The 18,934-nt window shown below is 37.6% G+C and overlaps 2 protein-coding genes across 3 annotated transcripts in view; both read right to left on the bottom strand.

Moving 5' to 3' along the window:
• LOC122798792 (zinc finger protein OZF-like) overlaps positions 1–740 on the bottom strand; it is a 117,418-nt gene extending 116,678 nt beyond the window's left edge. Inside the window, exon 1 of one of the 2 annotated variants that reach the window (XM_044067903.1) lies at positions 596–740. In XM_044067903.1, coding sequence (XP_043923838.1) covers positions 596–607 — 12 coding nt within the window. In that variant the 5' untranslated portion in view covers positions 608–740. The remainder of the gene's footprint in view (positions 1–595) is intronic. The other variant, XM_044067904.1, reaches the window with a different exon arrangement.
• LOC122798790 (zinc finger protein 271-like) overlaps positions 1–18,934 on the bottom strand; it is a 651,855-nt gene that overhangs the window by 231,415 nt on the left and 401,506 nt on the right. The gene's annotated exons all lie outside the window — the stretch shown is intronic.

The following is an 18,934-nucleotide window of genomic DNA, read 5'->3' as shown; positions in this document are numbered from 1 at the left end:
ACACACACAGTCTGAAGCATCAGCAATTCACCTACACCAGTTCTGCAGGAACTGAGAGGATCCCAGAGCACTGGGCAAAACCCTGCATAGACAACAAAGATGTGCAGATTCCTCACAAAGGAATCACCAACCATTGTGAAGTGTTAACTCTAACTTCTGTGCTACTATGCTGCCTACATGATTTTTTATTTTATTTTGTATTTAATAAACTACAATATTATATGTTCATAAATAACTGCCTATAAAATTGTTAATGTTTTAGCAATGGTTTACATAATAATAATGCAACTTCTACAATAAAAACATTAAAATTCAATTAAAGTTTTATTTTGTGTTATGCTGTTTTATATCAGATAATTATTCACAAAAAAAAAAATTCTCCTTCAGCTCCCGTGCATTCTGAATTAATTACTTCCTGATTATATCCTCACCAACATAAACTGCAGAAACCCAACAGCATGTTACTTTTATGGTTTAATGGTATGAACATAAAGCTTATTTATGTAACACAAATTACTTCCCCTGCAGCTCACTGCCTCTAAGAGTTTTAGATTTGAAGAAAAAAGTTCACCAGTACACAGAACGAAGTTCTTACCTCCAGCTTCATGATTCCAGTTTCAGTGTCCAGTTCCAAGAGCCTCACTGTTTAAAAAATGAGGAATCTGCAGCCTGTGAACTAGAGAGCTGTGATAACAGCCACACACATAAAAATAATTTTCTTGCAGTGGGAACCAAGGCTGTCTGAGCCTTGTGTAGGCTACTTATTTCCTGTCCTCTTATGAAATGTGTCCTACCTGGTGCTTGTGACACAATTAATATTCATGATGTAAAAGCTGTGAGAAAATAGCAGTAGGGAGGGGTTTGTATAGCAGTAGGGAGGGGTTTGTATAAATATTTAATAAGATAGCCTGATACGTGTACCTTTCACCTGAGGGACTATTTTACTGCACCAATGTTTGCTGTCTGAAGCAGAGCAGACCAGTTTCCATACATTTCCAGTTTCTTCCTGTCTTTGGCTGCAAAGGCAGATGTAAAGAGGATGCTACAGCTCAGCTTATCATCTTTGCTTCTGCTGAGAAGGAGTCACCCAATACATTGGTTGAATACAGGTTTTCCATGTCTGTTGCAGTTTAATCTATGAGCTACACTTGCAGTCAAATTATTTTTCTCACTGTGGACTTTTTAGTTGCGAAAGCATTCAGTCAGGAGGTGTGAAATTTAGTTGTTGTGGCATTTATTTAACTGAGCTCTTTACACTTTTGTGTTGCTACAGAAGAAATGCTGGATGCAGTCTCAGCTCTCCTCTTAATTTTGTAACAGTAAAACAAGACTATCCTCCAGGTTGTCACTTTTATAGATGTTTGTATTGAGACATTTCTTATTGAAATGTGAGACTTTGTATGGAAAACCATACATTGAACAGCAGCAAAATTCTTATTTTGAATTTATTACCAAAATAATGATATATTATCATAGAATTTTGTTTGTTTTGTGCTATATAATTTAATGTATTTCAAATATAGTGTCTGTTTCTTGTAGTATTTATTTTAAAGGAAGATTAGTAAATATTTTTTTCCTGAAATATCAAAACATTTACTATTTTTTCATGTTTTTTTTCGTAAGGCCTGACTGTCCAAATCATAAATGTCCTATGAAAAAATAAAACAGGTGGTAACTGGTAAGGCAATTCTACAATCTTCCAGAGAAATTTGTTGTTTCAAAGAGTAAAATATATATTAATTTGTCATGACTTTGCAATTTTACTACTTTTATAGACCATGACAACTCGATACAAATAAAAATGATATATTCATAAAGCAGGATATCGAAGGTATTTTTATGTAGAGCTCATCATACGATAATAGATTGCTATAAACGATTCAGTAAATATGTCATGTATTAAGAGTTAATAGATAATACTAGAGGAATCAGTAATTATGGAGAACAGTAATCCCATGTACTCACAGTAGATAACTCTGCACAAATGTAACTATACCCACCCCAGAAACAAACTCAATGAACCTACTCTACCTTGCTCTAGTACAAGCAGCCCCCCTCAAAAAAGACACAGAAAAAAATAAACGACAAGAAGCCATCTGTTACCATTTTAAACCCATGCAATACCTGAAGTTATCCCAGTTTTATCTTACATGATCTTATGGCTTTACTATACAGCGATAACAGATAACTCTTATTTCACTCAGTATTCCTCTTCATTTTTTGGGGGGTGCTTGGGGTTTTAGCTATTTAACTCCAAGGTTTCTGTTTGGTAGTTTGCTCTTTTATTAGCTATTACCCAGCTATAATTACAGAAAATTAAAAAAAATAAAAGATACTTTTGCACAAATCTGCTGCTAATCCATAAACGTACGGTAATTATCGCTGCTGCCCCAAATATCTCACTACTGAACCCTGTGAAGGGTGTTGAGTGGTTCGTACCTGCAAATCTATGCAAAATATTTATAGTTATTTTTAAATATGTACAAAATGGTTATTTATGTGTTACAACAGGACTTTTTTATTTATTTCATTATGTAAATTGAAAAATGCAGTTTTGTGCCACTATGTAACCTGAACTGTTATATTATTGGAACTTAAAGTACATACACTTCTGCAGTGTTAATGAAGTCCACATCCACACCTGCACAAACTAACTTGAGGGATTATTCTTCTCTAAAGTTGCTTTACTGGTTGCTGTTATGACTCCTTAATTGTTGATTTAAGCTTTTATTATACCCCATTATAAATAGTCACGGAAGGCCTGCTCAGTCTGGGAGGTAAACCATATAAACTGTTTACAAGTGTGGCACAAACTTCTAAGTTTGTCTGCTTAAAGGTGTATATGGCTGGACATCTTATGTTCCTCATGATTGTGTGCTTAGGATTTTTCCTCTTTTCCTATATGGTAATATGTGGATGAAAATTCACTTTATATATAAATAGGAAATTTTTGATCATGTACAGAATCATAGCTAGGCCATATGGTGCTCTGTGCAGTCCCCTCCCAACTGAAAGTTCAGGAGAAAAAAACTAGTCTTCTCATAGTAAAAAGTTGTATTACCCACAAACTCCAACAAAGCAGCTTGTTACGGTTAAATTACCAGACTTGGAGCACTTCAGTTCTTCCACCATGACTTCAAATGCACTATCGGCATTCATTTATGAAACCAGTACTGCACTCTCACATCATTACACCTGCCGATTGTACCCCCTTAGCCACTTGCACCTGCGGCAGATGCTCCCTTTCCCCCACCTTAGTTACAGGTCTGGTCCTATAGCAACATATTGGGCCCAATTCCAAAAGACCTGTTCTTAGTGTAAGTGGCTTACAGCAGTGTATTACACTAAAGTAAATCTCTTACACTGAGAGCATATCACTCAGAGTTGGGGCAGGCTTATACTGGAGTAAATCACTTACACTGAGGGCATGTTAGTAAGTCACTTACACTGAGAGCATGTTGCTCAGAACTGAGACAGACTTATACTGTGAGTACATTTACACTGAAAGTAACTCTTTTGGAATCTGGCTCATTGTGTGTCTCTCTGCCAATTTAAAGTGTGCAGTAAACTATGTGGCTCCGAACTGCACAAATTTTCTCAGTATGCCCAGATTTTTTTCCTCATATTTTTCGTCTGCTTCTCATAAAATTTGTGGTTTGCTGGCAAATCAATATGGATTGAAGTAACTAAATAATGATACACATTTGAGTTTCAGATTTAATTTCTTTCAAAAAATGCATGCTAACACAAATTCTGTTAATCTAGCAACTTTCTAAGTGTATAAGAGCAATATTTAAACTCTGTCCCTATTTTTAGGCCTTTGTCCACCCATTATTTTAGGCTTTGTCCAGATTTCTTACACTAAGAAGTTGAGAGGTATGTATACGCTGCTTACCCATATATTAAATGATCTTATAGGATCGTAGAATCAAAGCCGTGGTGGTGCAGTGGTAGCGTTGTCACATTCACAGCAAGAGGTTCTCCTGTTCGACTCTCGGCTGGAGTGCCTTCTGTGTGGAGTCTGCATGTCCTCCCCGCGGTCGAGTGGCGTTCGAAAGACATGCGTAGGGCATGCCTTCGTTGAAGGTTGGGCGTCGAGCTGGCACCTCGGCATCGTAAAAATCTACTGCCAATCATTAGCTGACCGGAGTTCCGCTGTGGTGACCCCTAACCAGGAAAAGCCGAAAGAAGAACAACGACATAGGATCGTAGGATCATAGGAAGTTATTAGGATATTGGCCCTGAGGCTCTTATAAGCCTAGCCAAGAGTTTAGCCCATGTTTAGACAAGTCAGCACCCAAAGCCCCTCTCCAGCAGGGACACAGGTGTCATCCCAGGATAAAATATTAGGCTATCAATCTCCTAACTATTACAAGCCTAGCCAATAACCAGAGGTCAGAATCAAACCTTGGACCATATGTTTAAGAGTGTAAGACAATAACGATTATGCCAACCCTCCTCCCTCATAAATGCTTAATAATCTGTTTGTGCATTCAAACTCTGCACCTACTACACATAAGGCTGTCACTCTAACCATTTAGCTACATGGACACACACACACACACACACACACACACACACACACATATATATATATATATATATATATATGTGTGTGTGTGTATATATATATATATATGTGTATGTATGTATATATATATGTATATATATATATTTATATACACATGTATCTAGCTACCAAGCTATAGCTATCTATATTTTATATATATATATATATATATATATATATATATATATATGGGTGTACTTTTGAAGAATGAACGTTCACTACTTCGAACTTCAAAAGTACACCCACACTAATGTGAAAATGTACTTTCACGAAAGTGCACTCTTGCAAACCCGCTACATCGAACGGGCTAGCAGTCACGGACCTTAGGGTTAGGGTACAGGTTAGGGTAAGGGGATAGTTACTAGGGCTATCCTCTTACCTTGACCCTGAGCCCTAACCCTATGGTCCGTGACTATCGTACCACAGTGGAGGACATAGCCCATTTTTCAATGTCCTCCATTATGGTGCTGTAGGTTCGATCTAGAGAGCTTAAGCGAAACTGCACTTTCGTTAAAGTGCACTTTTGCTTACATGGAGATGTACTTTCCTATTTCAAAAAAGTGAATTTTCGTTGTAGGAAAGTACACCCATATATATATATATATATATATATATATATATATATATATATATATATATATATATGGGGGTCTACTTTCTTTGGTCGAATTTCATTTGGTCAAAAATGATTTCAGGCAGCTCACTTCACTAAAAGCCCATTTGATTGAAAGCTCATTTGGTCGAAAATTAAATATAGCCCCTGCCCCACTGAAGTGTGACCCGGGAGTGAGAATATTAAGTTGAGGGGGTGTGGGGGGCATAGCCCCCTACATTTTGCAAATAATTTTTACTGAATATATATATATATATCAATGTGCTTTTAATGGATACACCTTTATATAACAGTGAATACACTACAATTATGTGGGGGGGGTTCGCTCCCCCCCTTACTTAATATTCTCACTCCAGGGTCGCACTGCAGTGGGGTAGGGGCTAAATTTAATTTTCAACCAAATGAAATTCGACCAAATGAGCTTTCAATCAGATGGGCTTTCAGTGAAGTGGGTTGCCTGAAATCATTTTTTCGACCAAATGAAAGTTGACCAAACACAGCAATATTTGCCCACTCTTCCTTGCAAAAGCACTCCAAATCTGTCAGATTTCGAGGGCATCTCTTGTGCACAGCCTTCTTCAGGTAACCCCACAGATTTTCTATTGGATTTTGGTCTGGGCTCTGGCTGGGCCATTCCAAAATTTTATTTTATTGTGGTGTGAAGCCATTCTTTTGTTAATTTGGATATATGCTTGGGGGTCATTGGTGTGCTGAAAGGTGAAGTCCCTCTTCATCTTCAGCTTTGTAGCAGATGCCTGAAGGCTTTGGGCAAAAAGTGACTGGTATTTGGAACTGTTCATAATTCCCTTCACCTTGACTAAAGCCCCATTTCCAGCTGAAGAAAAGCAACCCCAAAGCATGATACTGCTACCACCATGCTTCACTGTGGGGATGGTGTTCTTTTGGTGATGCAAAGTGTTGTTTTTGCGCCAATCGTACCTTTTGGAATGTTGTCCAAAAAGTTCATCGTTGGTCTCATCAAACCATAACACATTTTCCAACATGCTTTTGGGAGACTTGATGTATTGTTTTGCAAATTTTAGCTGGGCCTGGATGTTTTTCTGTGTAAGAAAAGACTTCCCTCTTGCAACCCTACCCCGTAGTCCAGACATATGGAAAATATGGGAGATTGTTGTCACATGTAGTACACAGCCAGTACTTGCCAGAAATTCCTGCAGCTCCCTCAGTGTTGCTGTATGACTCTTGCCAGCCTCCATGACCAGTTTTCATCTTGTCATTTCATCAATTTTGGAGGGACATCCAGTTCTTTGCAACACCACTATTGTCCCATATTTTCTCCAACTTTTGATGACTGTCTTCACTGTGTTCCATGGTATATCCAATGCTGTGGATATTTTTTGTACCCTTCTCCTGACTGATACCGTTCAATAATGAGATCCCTTTGATGCTTTGTAAGCTGTCTGCAAACCATGGCTTTTGCTTTAGCAGGCAACTGAGTAAATGTCAGGAAAATCCTACTAGGACAGGCAAACTTTATTTGGGGTTAATCAAAGTCTCTTTAATTGATGGCAGGTGTGTACCCAAGAAGACTGAATGCTGTAATTAAATCAAAAGGTGCTTCAACAAAGAAATAGTTTAAGGGTATTAACACTTATGCAACCATCTTATTGTACTTTTTAATTTTTTATATTTTTCCCCTAACAGATTTGTTTGTTTTTCAATTGAATTGTACAGGTTATAGGTCACATTAAAGGTGGGAAAAGTTTTGAAATGATTTAATGGGGTCTCATTTTTTATATCACAAAAACCTAGCATTTTAACAGGGGTGTGTACTCTTTTTATATCCACTGTATATAAGTAGATCAAAAACAGATTTTTCTGGTAATATAGCATGTCTGGCAGTTAGTGCAGAGGATTACAGCTCTTAAGCTGCTTTCTGTAACCAAGGGTGCAAGCTTTGATTCCTTCTACCTTGATTTGTCTACTAGTATCACTCTGAGAAAGTCATTTCACTAGCTAGTGCTAATACGTAAATAAAATTCCATAACTCCATGCCTGGATCCCACAATAAAGCTGACATTCTTGCCATAAATGAAACAAGGCTAAACCCCACATAATTGACTCTGAAATTTCATTGTCTGGTTATAATATTATCAAGGATGAAAGAACTAAAAATGTGGTAGAGGAGCTTTACTATACCCTTTCTATCATGAGATCCTACCCTGTAATAAACCTATTCCCAAATTCTATAACACTGAACTCCTCATCTCTCATCTTAAACTAAATAACATTAAGCAACTCTATGTTATAGTAGTCTATATTCCCCAGGCAATAGCCTACAACACTTTAAATAATTACACAACCGTACTAAAAGATAGATTAAAGCAGAAAAGAAAATGTACTTAGTGTCCCCTCCCTAAAAAATTCTGGTCTTCTGTTAATAATATACTCAATCCTGGAACACCCACCACTTCTAATCCTGCCCTAAACAACACTATCTCTGAAATAGCTGCTCAGTTTAACACATATTATATAGAAAACATTAAAACCCTTACTAAATATTTCCACCTAACAATCCCGGTATGCCCTCTGCTTAGACATCAGATATCTGCTGTTTCACTCTAAAATCCGTCCAGACCTCATACAACAAATCACTACTTCTTAAACTGAAACCCTGTTCTCCTTCAGTAGATAATCTCCCAGCAGAATACCTGAAGCTAGCAGCCAGTTCCACAGCCTATCCTGTGTCTATCCTAATTAATGGATCTATCAAGGAATCATATGTTCTTTCTCTTTGGAAAAAAAAAAATCTTCATCATCCACTTAATAAAGGACAAACCTCAGCTGATATAACCAATTTCAGATCTATTGCCCTGTTATCCCCATTGTCAAAACTTCTGGAGAAATGTATTCAGAAAGTTATAAAATGAAATCTAATGCCCTATAATACCACAGACTGAAGTCAGAAGTCTTCCAAATAGTGCTATTCTGTGTGCCTCTTATTAAAACTGCCTAATTAAAAACACAAAATTCAGTAACTAAATGTTGCTATGGGTAGTGAAAGTCACACTGCCACAAATTCAAGTAATTTTGCATCCTGAGTAAATATTTCATCAGAAACACAGATGAAAAAAAATCCTGGGAGCAGACACCATGTCTTTCTAACTCAAAGTCTAAAGACTGAACAAACAGAATGTGTTGTAACACTGAACTAAATGCCATTGTAACACCCAATGCCAGTGCTTTGCCCATTACTGTATTGATTTATGGCATATCTATCCATGACGTGTGACTATGAGACAGAGCTCTGTATCAAGCTATGCACTGCCTATCCATGACATGTTACTATGAGAATGCAGGAGTGTGCAAACCAAATACTCCACAATAAAACCACTGGTATAATGATGCTGTAGAAAATGCTGGTAGTCCACAAAGTAAAGCAAAAAAGTTTATTGTAAGACAATAGAAAGCTGGTAAGAGCTTTCATCCTCAACAAAAGAACTTCATCAGACAAATTAAAATCAAACACAAAACACGTTTTAAAGACTCCCGTTGTGCTTCACATGATAGTAGCCACTCCCCCTAACAAAAATTTAAAGGGCAATACAAACTGTGATGTCAATGACAAAATGTTAAATACATGTTAATAGATATAAAGAAAATATAAAAAAATATATAAAAAAGATCATCCACTTCATAATTTTTTAAAAGAGCAATGAATACATATATAAATAAATATATACATATATAAATAAATAATCATCTGTTTAAAGCTCTCAATTTTAAAAGGGAATTAATGGAGAGAGATTCATTTAAACCTGGCCAGTTGTTCACATTTAATAACAACTGTCAGTATAATTCTCTCTTTTCTAGTAAGGCAGACCATGCACTTCCCCTGATATCCATCGTGACACCATCAATAACAAAAAAATTATTAAAAGTGTGGTCACTGTTCTCTGAGGTATGTTTATACAAAGCATTTGTCTCTTTGCCTGTTCTTATTTCATACAAATGTTTATATATTCTATTTTTAAATTTTCTGTCAGTTTTTCCAATGTAAAAACAATCACATAGGTTACAGAGGGCACAATAAATAATATGTTCACAGTTACAGTTATACTTATTTTTTATATGAATCTTAGTGTTGTTGATCATAAATATTGTTCCTTCCTTTATAAAGGGACAGTATCGATACATACGACACTTCAACATACGTCCATTTGAAAAATGATTCACAGCATGTCCTTTCACGAAATTTCTTTTTAAATTTCTACCTTTTCTAAAAATAACAGTAGGTTGTTCATCAATATGTGTTCTGATACTTCGGTCATGTGTTAGAAGTGACCAATTTTTACTTAAAATATGTTTAATATCAGGACTATCAATTGTGTATGTAGAAATGAATGAAGTATTATAATCTTTTCCTGTAAAAACAGAGTTTAAGGGTGCAACATTCACTGTGTGTGTTACATCCAATGAAACCTCAGATAAAAGAGGTATATAAAAATGTCTTTCTCTCTTATTTACTACCTCTAAAAAGACATCATTAACAAGTCTCAACGGGTGGCCCCTCTTTAAAAACATATATTTTAAGGTATCACATTCATCTAAAAAACATCTTCTGAAAGTGATACCATACGGGCAGCCCGTACAAACTGGCCCTTAATAATAGCTTTTTTCTGTTTCTGAGGGTGGATGCTACTATAATGTAGTGGATTTGAATATGTGTCTTTTCGATATATTTTAGATATAAACCTACTGTTCTGATAATCCTTAATTAATTTAATATCAAGGAAGGCTATCTCATGTAAGTTAAATGAATATGTAAATCTTAAAAATGAAGTGGTGGAATCTAAATATATAATAAAATCACTAATAAGGGCATAGGGACCGTCCCATAAAATAAAAAGGTCGTCGAGGAATCATGTATAATATTTAACATGCTTGTAAAAGTCAGAAGGAAACACATATTTCTTCTCCCACTGTAAAACTACTATGTTAGCATAAAGGCCACCACACACAGAACCCATAGCTACCCCTTCCTGTTGTAAAAAAATCTCCTTATTAAATAAAATAAAATTGTTCTTAAGGACCGTCTCCATCAACTGGGTATACATTATTACATCAAAATGGTTTATTTTCTTTTCATATAAAAATTAATTAAACCATTCTAACCCCTAATGGTGGGGAATTACTGAATAAAGATCCTTTATATCAACTGTTACTAACATATAGGAGCCTTCAAAGGGTATGTGATTCATATCTTTTAAGAAGCTCTATGAGTCTTTACATATATGTGACTCTTGCTGCACAAATTTCTTAGGTTCATACTAGGCTATCTGCCCTAGGGCATTTATAAGCCTAGCCAGAATGTGCTTGGCTTTCGCCACCCATTTTAAATTAATTTTGCTATGCCTTTTTTTGAGGTTAGTATACTGTGCCTCTGTCTAACAGTGACACAGAAGTGATACCCGGGGTAAACCTACGATCTCCCATCCACTCATCAAGATTCCTCTTGAAGAGAGTCAATGAGGGACTCTGCCTAACCTGGACTGGGATTTTATTCCAGAGTGAAGGGAGCCTCTGGGTTATGAATCTGTCCCTCCATCATGTCCTATTTATCTCAGTGCTGAGGTTCAAGTCTCTCGAGCGTGTAGCTCGATGGGATTTGGATTTTCTGAGGTGCAGCATGTCCATTAATTCCGGGTTGGACATGGCTTTATACATCAGGCACAGATCGCCTCTGAACAGGCGGTATGCCACTGAGTAGAGCTGGAGTTTCTTTAACCAGGCAGCATATGGCATCTGTTTGAGCCCTTTGATCCTCTTGGTGAGGTACTTTTGGGGTCTTTCCAGTTGCTGCAGGTGTCTGGTAAGGTACATCCCAAAAGGGGCATTGTACTCAATTATGGGCCTGATGAGGGATGAGTAAAGAGGCACGATGACCTCCCTGATCTAGATGTGAATCCCTTCATGATTAGGTGGGCTATATAAAATGTTTTTCTAACCACTTTGGCCACATAGTTGTCAAATGAGAGATTGCTATCAACTTGGGTCCCCAGGTCCCTAATTACTTCTTCTGTACTTAATGGATTACCACCTATGTGGTAATTTGTGGGCACTTTGTTTTTGCCAAAGGGATGACTATACACTTTTGGCGTTTAGCTTGAGACCATGGCTCTGGCACCAGTTGTCTGTTTCTATGAGGCCCTTTTGGAGGATGCTTGTGTCGGCTGGAGAGTCGATTATGGCGCCCAGTTTGCAGTCATCTGCGAACTTGGTCAGCCACAGTCCTTCCGTGTTGGCCTGTACCTCCGAGAAATATATACCGAACAAGAAAGGTCCCAGGACTGAGCCTTGTGGGACGCCACTTGTAACTGGTTTGGAGTCTGACATGGCTCCAGCAATTCTAACCATGTGGGTTCTGTCCTTGAGCCAGTTTGCAACCCATCTAGTGACATACAGGTTTATATTTAAGCTGGTGAGCTTATCTATAATGCCCTAGTGGGGTATTGTATCGAAGGCTTTTGCGAGGTCCAGGTAGGCTGTGTGGACCACCTTCCCCTCATCAATGGCCTTGGTGACTGTTTCAAAGAAATCAACCAGGTTTAAGAGGCAGGATCTGCCCTTAACAAAGCCGAACTGGGTAGGATCCAGTGTCTGTAGGTCCCCAATATCTTTATTTATGAGGTCCATGATGATCCTTTCCATAGCTTTGCAGACCAAGCTAGTCAGGCTTATGGGGCGATAGTTTTCAGGATCCGTTGAGGCACCACCTTTGTGGAGAGGGACTACAGTTGCTGTACACCACTATTTGGGTACATATCCTGTAGTAAGGCTGAGATTGAACAGTAGTTTTATGTTTGGGTTTAGCTCTTCTTGGAGTTCATGTAGGACGCAGCCCGGGACACCGTCTGGTCCCATTGATGCTGTGTTTTTTGCTTTGGAGAGGGTGGCTCTTACCTGAGCATCTGAGATGTCAGGGGGGCAGCACTCTGCTGGGATAGATATTTGCCCTTTTGGTGGGGGGGGGGAGTTTGTGCTGAACCTGTCAGCTAGGATGTTGGCAATGTCTGTAGGTTCGGTGTATTTTTTTGTCATTTTGGACTAATTCTGAGCATATCTGGGAATTACCACCCAGGTTCCTAACATAACTAAAGAAAGCCTTGTGATTATCCTTAGTGTCCTATGCAATTTTTCTCTCGAAGCTGGCCTTAGACGATTTTATGAGTGCCCGTAGTTTTTTGCTAATACTGATCAGAGATGCCTTCCCTTTTTGGAATTTTGCTCTGTCATTTAGTAGCTTTCTCCTTCTATTGTATAGTTTGTTTATGGCTGGGGTCCACCAGACAGGACGTCTGCCTTTGGAGGATTGGGTCTTGGTTTTATTTGGGATCGCATGATCCATGCATTCCTGAAGGAGTTCATAGAATGCGTTTATAAAGGATTCTGCGGTCTGGGCCGTATTTTCCACAGGCCCGGGGGCTTTGAAGGATTCCACCTCGGTTTTGAGGAGTGTGAATATTGCTTTAGAGAAGTTTTTCATTGTGGTTTTCTGGGCAGGGGGTGGTGTCGGGATGTGAATATCCAGTGAGATTAGTTTATGGTCTGATCTTACCAGTGAGGGATACACTTCTGGTCTGGAGCATAGAGTCCCCATCTTTAACTTAAAATCTAAGTATTTTGCCAGGGGTTGCGTAATTGACCCCTTAGAGTCAACTATGGGTTGCATGGATGGTTGTGATATGTTCTTATGTAGTTTCGGGAGACCAAATATTACTGCTAGTTTAGGATACATAACAGTCAAATAATTCAAAATGTGCATATCAATAAAACCATCAATAAATAGTTCCTGCAATTCATTTTTAATTTTTGAATAGGCAACATTTACCTCACTGATGGATGATCTTCTGTATGCTTTTCCTTCCAATATGAACAACATTTTTCTATTATAGTCATCCAGGTTCATAATAGCAAACCCCACCACCCTTATTGGGTTTTATAATTCTGATTGTGTCAAGCAATCCATTCATTTCTTTTATAAGAATACCTTATTGGATATTGTTACCCTCCCTGTTACAATAGGTGGAAAGTGCACTCCTAATATCTAATTCACATATTTTCTCGAATAGGGTGATCATAGGGTGCAGGGGGGGGTTATATGTGCTAGATGTAGATAATGAGCTGGTGGGGTGAATAGGGAAGGAATTCTGAAATAAAACCTTAAAATTTATTTTACGGGTATACAATTTCAGGTCCATCAAGGTTTGTGATATATTACTACGTTGCCATGGGACATAAGTAAACCCTTTAGAAAAAACATCACATTGTTCTTTATTAAATTTAAGGTTTGAAAAATTATAAACCTTAAAATCACCCAAGCTGTTAGCTAAAATACAGCAAGTGGGTAAAAAATGGGCTCCTCTATCAACTACTTGTACATCATCAATGACTGGATTGTTCAGCATAAAACTTATTTCCTGTTCGACCATTTCCTGTTGCGGAAGTTCCCTCCACCCTTGTGATTGTTTAACCCCCCCTCCCTCTGTTCCATTGATTGTTGTTGTGGGGATGGGCTACATAATTCACCCCCCTTAAGTTGTTCACTTGGGGAGTCTTGTTTTTCAAATGTTCCGAACGTCTTAAAGGGGGGTATTCTAACTCGTCTAAAAAATATTCATCATCATCTTGGTCGTGTGAAAAATGGGTCTGGGGAACATCCTTAGTATTTTCCATCCCATTTTCAGATACATTATATTTGTTACCCCATTCCTGGGATGGTGGGAGTTTAGGGTATGCAATGCCCTTACTATACTCCATTTTGTCCCTGTTTAACTTTTATATCTTGCGGTATTTTATATTATTACTCAAATCATCTATACTTTTAAAAATTCTGTGTTTGATTTTAATTTGTCTGATGAAGTTCTTTTGTTGCGGATGAAAGCACTTACCAGCTTTCTATTGTCTTACAATAAACTTTTTTGCTTTACTTTGTGGACTACCAGCATTTTCTACAGCATCATTATACCAGTGGTTTTATTGTGGAGTATTTACACCCTCTGTACGAGAGTTTCTTACTGTTTCTTTTGATTATTCTCACCATTTGGAATCTTTGTTATATTCAACAGGGTTTTCATAAATACTGCTTGAAATGTACCTATGCCTTCTTTTTGGTGATGTTTCTGTTCATTTTGCTTTGTTTCCCAATTGCTTTTACCACAGCTATCCTTCCAAGCATTTTGATGATCTGTTCCTTATTCTGTATTCTTCTGACAATGATACTTCATCATGTTTGCTGTATAGTTTTTATTTGATGCTTCCATATTGGCATTCTACTTGTTCCCTCACTTTCCTTCGTTACTCGACATTTTTGTGGTAAAGCTTTATTCATTATTAGTTTAATTGCACAGAAATATATCCTATTTATTTCTGTTACATCACATGAATCTCACTTAATAGTTCTGACTACTATGCACCTGTGATTTACCAGTCTTCTAATATTTTGGGTCTTCTATTTCTTTCATTTATCTTAGTATGTCTAGCCATCTCTATTAAAATCAAATACTACTTCCCTTTGATCATTTTCTTGTGGACTGAGAATGTCTTCTTTGCTCTGTGTTTCCTGCAAGTCTTTTACAGAAAGTTCCAGAACATTTTTCTGTGACATATGCTCTTCAGATGCATCCTGCTTCAGCTGCTGCTCCTCCATATGAGGACCCATTGGCCTGTTGTGTTGCAACATTACTTGCATCAGAGTTGCCACAGTTTCCTGCTTATTGCCTTGCTGTATAACTTCAACTGGACTTTCATCTGAGTCTCCTGCAGTTGTCTCCAGAACATTGCCCTGTGGCAAATCCTCTTCAGATGTGTCCCACTTAATGTGCTGCTCCTATTCCTGGGGCCCACTGCTGCATCACATGACACTGTGTCTGTTGGAGTTTCCATACTTTTTTTCCCCTTCATGTTCCAGATAAGAAAAAAAGACCCAAACTATCTCAGTTGGGAGAGCATTAGACTGAATATCTAAAGGTCCCTGGTTCAATCCCAGGTTTTGGGCTTGGCTTGTAAAGGCTCTAGGGCCTCTAGCTCAGTAACCTCCTATGAACCCATGAACTCTTCACTTCACAGATGGTCAACCACTTTAAGCTGTGGTTGTTTAATGTCTGCCTCACTAACCTTATTTTCTAAATTCCCATTTTGCAATCTTGTTGTATTGTGAAATTTTCCACAAATGGGTACCTTTGCCAGTTTTTCTCTTCAAATATTTTGGATAATGCTTTATGTATAGATTAGTTTGTCTTTCTCTTTGCATAAATATTGAACCATATCAGATTTCTTTTTTATAACTCTCAAAAACCTCTGCTTTTTGTTCTTTTTATTTTCTCACTTTTCTGTCACTTCTTTTTCCAGGTGGCCTATTATTTCTTCATCTAGATTATGCCCTTCCTTGATATGCTGCATTAAGGAACATACATTTTTATTTGTATCTTTTGACAGTTTTGCTTGTGCAAGTATTTTTCTTTCCTCTAATTTCTATCATAATCTTTCTAAATATCATCTTCCTGGGAATTCTGGGGTTCTTGTCTAGTAGTAACAATACATAATTTCTCCCTTGTCCTCAACAGTCCAATTTCCACCTCTATGCTTCTTTTTGGATTGCCATTTTTTTGTGTTTTTGTGGACTACTACCTTCTTCTCCCCCAGGGGGTCACCTGCCCCCAGACTCTAGCTTAATCCTGTTGCAGAAATGTTTCCATGTCCTGAGGATTCTGCACTGCCTTTCCCCCCAAATCCTGGCATCACCATGCACACCAGGATTGGGTATTTTTTTATCCTGGGATCTGTGCACCCAGTCTTCCTTTTTATTTTTGATCTGTCCTTCTCCGTGATACATAAAATGCAATCTATATATTAGTATTATCTTGGTGAGATTTTGTAAGAACAATGCCCACTCCATAAGCATACTGATACCCAGCTATAAGGATGAATTCAGTTCCAGCAATGCTACTCTCCTTTTCTTGCTGGTTGCATCTCTCAATTTGGCTCCCTAAAATCATGGAGGAATATAATACATTTACTGGAATCAATAACCTAGCACTGGAATTAAAACCTCAATCTCAGTTGCTGAGATGAGTGACAAATTTATATACAGTCTTATACTTCCTTAGTAGTTTGTCAGATATGTTTTTGGTGTAAAATTTAGGCAAGAGTGTAGGATCCAAACAAATTTCCCAGTATCTATAATTGCACATTTTATTATTATCACTGTTGTGGTATTCTAAAACATGCAGGTCTCAGGCTTCCTAAAGCCTCTTAACTGTGCTAATCAGTAATGTGGATGCTTTCCAAATATGAACTGTAAAGCTTGGTGTTAGCGATTCAGTGCAACAGCCTAAACATTCATAATGAACTTCAAAGTGTGGAGCTTCTGACTTGCAGCACAGGGTCATCACTACACACTTGGACATGCATTTCCAGAATGTAAAGAGCTGAGTCAGTGATGAAAAGTGCAAACAGCACTGGCACTAGCATTGACCCTTGCAGAACACCAGAGGTTAAAATGCCCAGACTTTCTGTTTTCATGTGTACTATGGACAAGACATGTAGTCACAAAATCACATAAGAGAATCCTCTGTGAAACCAAATCTGCTCAATCTAACTGGGGGGTCAATATGGCCCACTGTTGTGAAAGCTTGTTTTAGATAAATGAATAGTCAGTTCAAACAATGTTACATTTTCATATACAATGTTTGGACTCTAAAAATAGCCGACAGACAGGGTACTGCAGTCTTTTCTGAATCGATGCTGAAAAAGAACAAAGCCAGATTTCTCAAAATATTCTTGAAGTTGGAAATAAACAATTCTTTCTCAGGTCTTAGCTATAGGACCAACATTTTAAATTGACCAGAAGAATTGTGTAGATTGCATTACTTACATTTGAGAAAGGAATAATTGTCACATGATTAAAGGCTGTGTGTACAGCACTTGAAAATAGGACTGGACTTAAAGTAGTATATGCTGGAGGGTTAGATATTAGAGGGGCAGTTTTCTTCAATACAGCTGACTGTATTGATATATTTCAATAAGCCATTTACCTTTGTCTATTTTTTTCTTTCTTTTTTGTAGAGAGAGAGACCTCAAAGACTAGACCATCACATCTTTCAAGCAAATTAAGATAATAGACAAAATAGTCAGTATGGGCATTATGTTAGTATGCACAGAACTGGTACTGGAGGCGCCCATGAGCTCACTGGACTAGCAATATGCATTTTCATTAAATTACAGAACCATGCTTAGTATAAAGTGCTACAGGGCAGTCTACAACTGTTTTTTAAGCAAGATTAGGCTTTTTATGTCAGCTTTTCAAACTCCTTTAAAAAAAAAAAAAATATATATATATATATATATATATATATATATATATATATATGTGTGTGTGTGTGTGTGTGTGTGTGTATGTATTCAAAAATGTGCATTAGTATTAAAAAGTGTGTGTGGTGATTAGACATCCAGTCAGTGTATCCACTGTAAATTGAGTGCATCCCAATAGAAAGAAGTCCATGCGCTGAGGTCTTCTGGAGTGACCAGCTTGCTATTGGAATAGCAAGGAAATATGTTACATGGGGCAGGGAAAAATCTGAGAAATATCAGGAGCATTCTGCAAAAGTCTTGATGGTTGAGACTTTTGATTACCAGCATTATGTTCAATTGACATGACTGTAACCATACCACTCAGCTGCACAGATTTTTGCAGAATCCCTGTTTTTCCTTATAATTTTGCTCTGTCCCACATACAACCTTTGATTTTCTGGTAAATCATTGAGGAGCTTTGTCAGTCAATAATGCCAGACTTCCTATAATTTTGGAAATTTGCACTGACAACAAAACAGGTTGTTCTATTACATTTTAAATGATTTATTTATATTATGTTATTGGGACACATTATGCCTTCTGTCTCCCTTTTGTCTTTCACTTTATCTAGACTTTTTCAGAAAGTAGCTGGCACATAAGTCAGCAATATTTCTTTAAAATAAAAGTGAGAGTCTGCGCTCTTTTCACTTTCATGTGTTGCACTGCACTCATTTACTGCCCAAGCAGGCGAAGGAATACTAAAGTAGCATTACACAATGAGATTACGTAAGAAAGGTAAGCGACTTGTTTCTTAAATATCATTGTATAATAGCAATAATCCACTTATGTTTGTGGGTATGACAGCATTTCCCTACAATTGGCTAATAGTAATAACCCACACCTGGATGCAGGTATCCCAGGATTTACCCATGGCTGGCTAATACTAGTAACCCACACCTGGATGCAGGTATCCCAGGATTTACCCATGGCTGGCTAATACTAGTAACCCACACCTGGATGCAGGTATCCCAGGATTTACCCATGGCTGGCTAATAATAGTAACCCACACCTGGATGCAGGTATCCCAGGATTTACCCATGGTTGGCTAATACTAGTAACCCATTCTTGGATGTGGGTATCCTACAATTTACCAGCAGTTAGCTAATAGCAGTAACCCATTCATGTATGTGGGTATTCACAATTTACCAATAGTTGGCTAATAATAATAACCCACTGCTGGATGTGGGTATCCCAGTATTTATTCATGGTTGGCTATTAGTAATAGCCCATTTCTGGATGCAGGCATCCCAGGATTGGGACTATATTATAACATCGAAGTCTAAAAACATTGAATGTTATAATATCAAACCCATTCAATCGAAACACCAGAAAACTGAACAGTCAGAATAGCAAATTTTTTCCCAGGGAAAAAATTTGCT

Source organism: Protopterus annectens, chromosome 3.part1 (assembly GCF_019279795.1).
Source record: "Protopterus annectens isolate FY-2018-M chromosome 3.part1, PAN1.0, whole genome shotgun sequence".
NCBI classification, from domain to species: domain Eukaryota; kingdom Metazoa; phylum Chordata; order Ceratodontiformes; family Protopteridae; genus Protopterus; species Protopterus annectens.
This window is presented reverse-complemented; position numbering and strand designations above follow the sequence as displayed.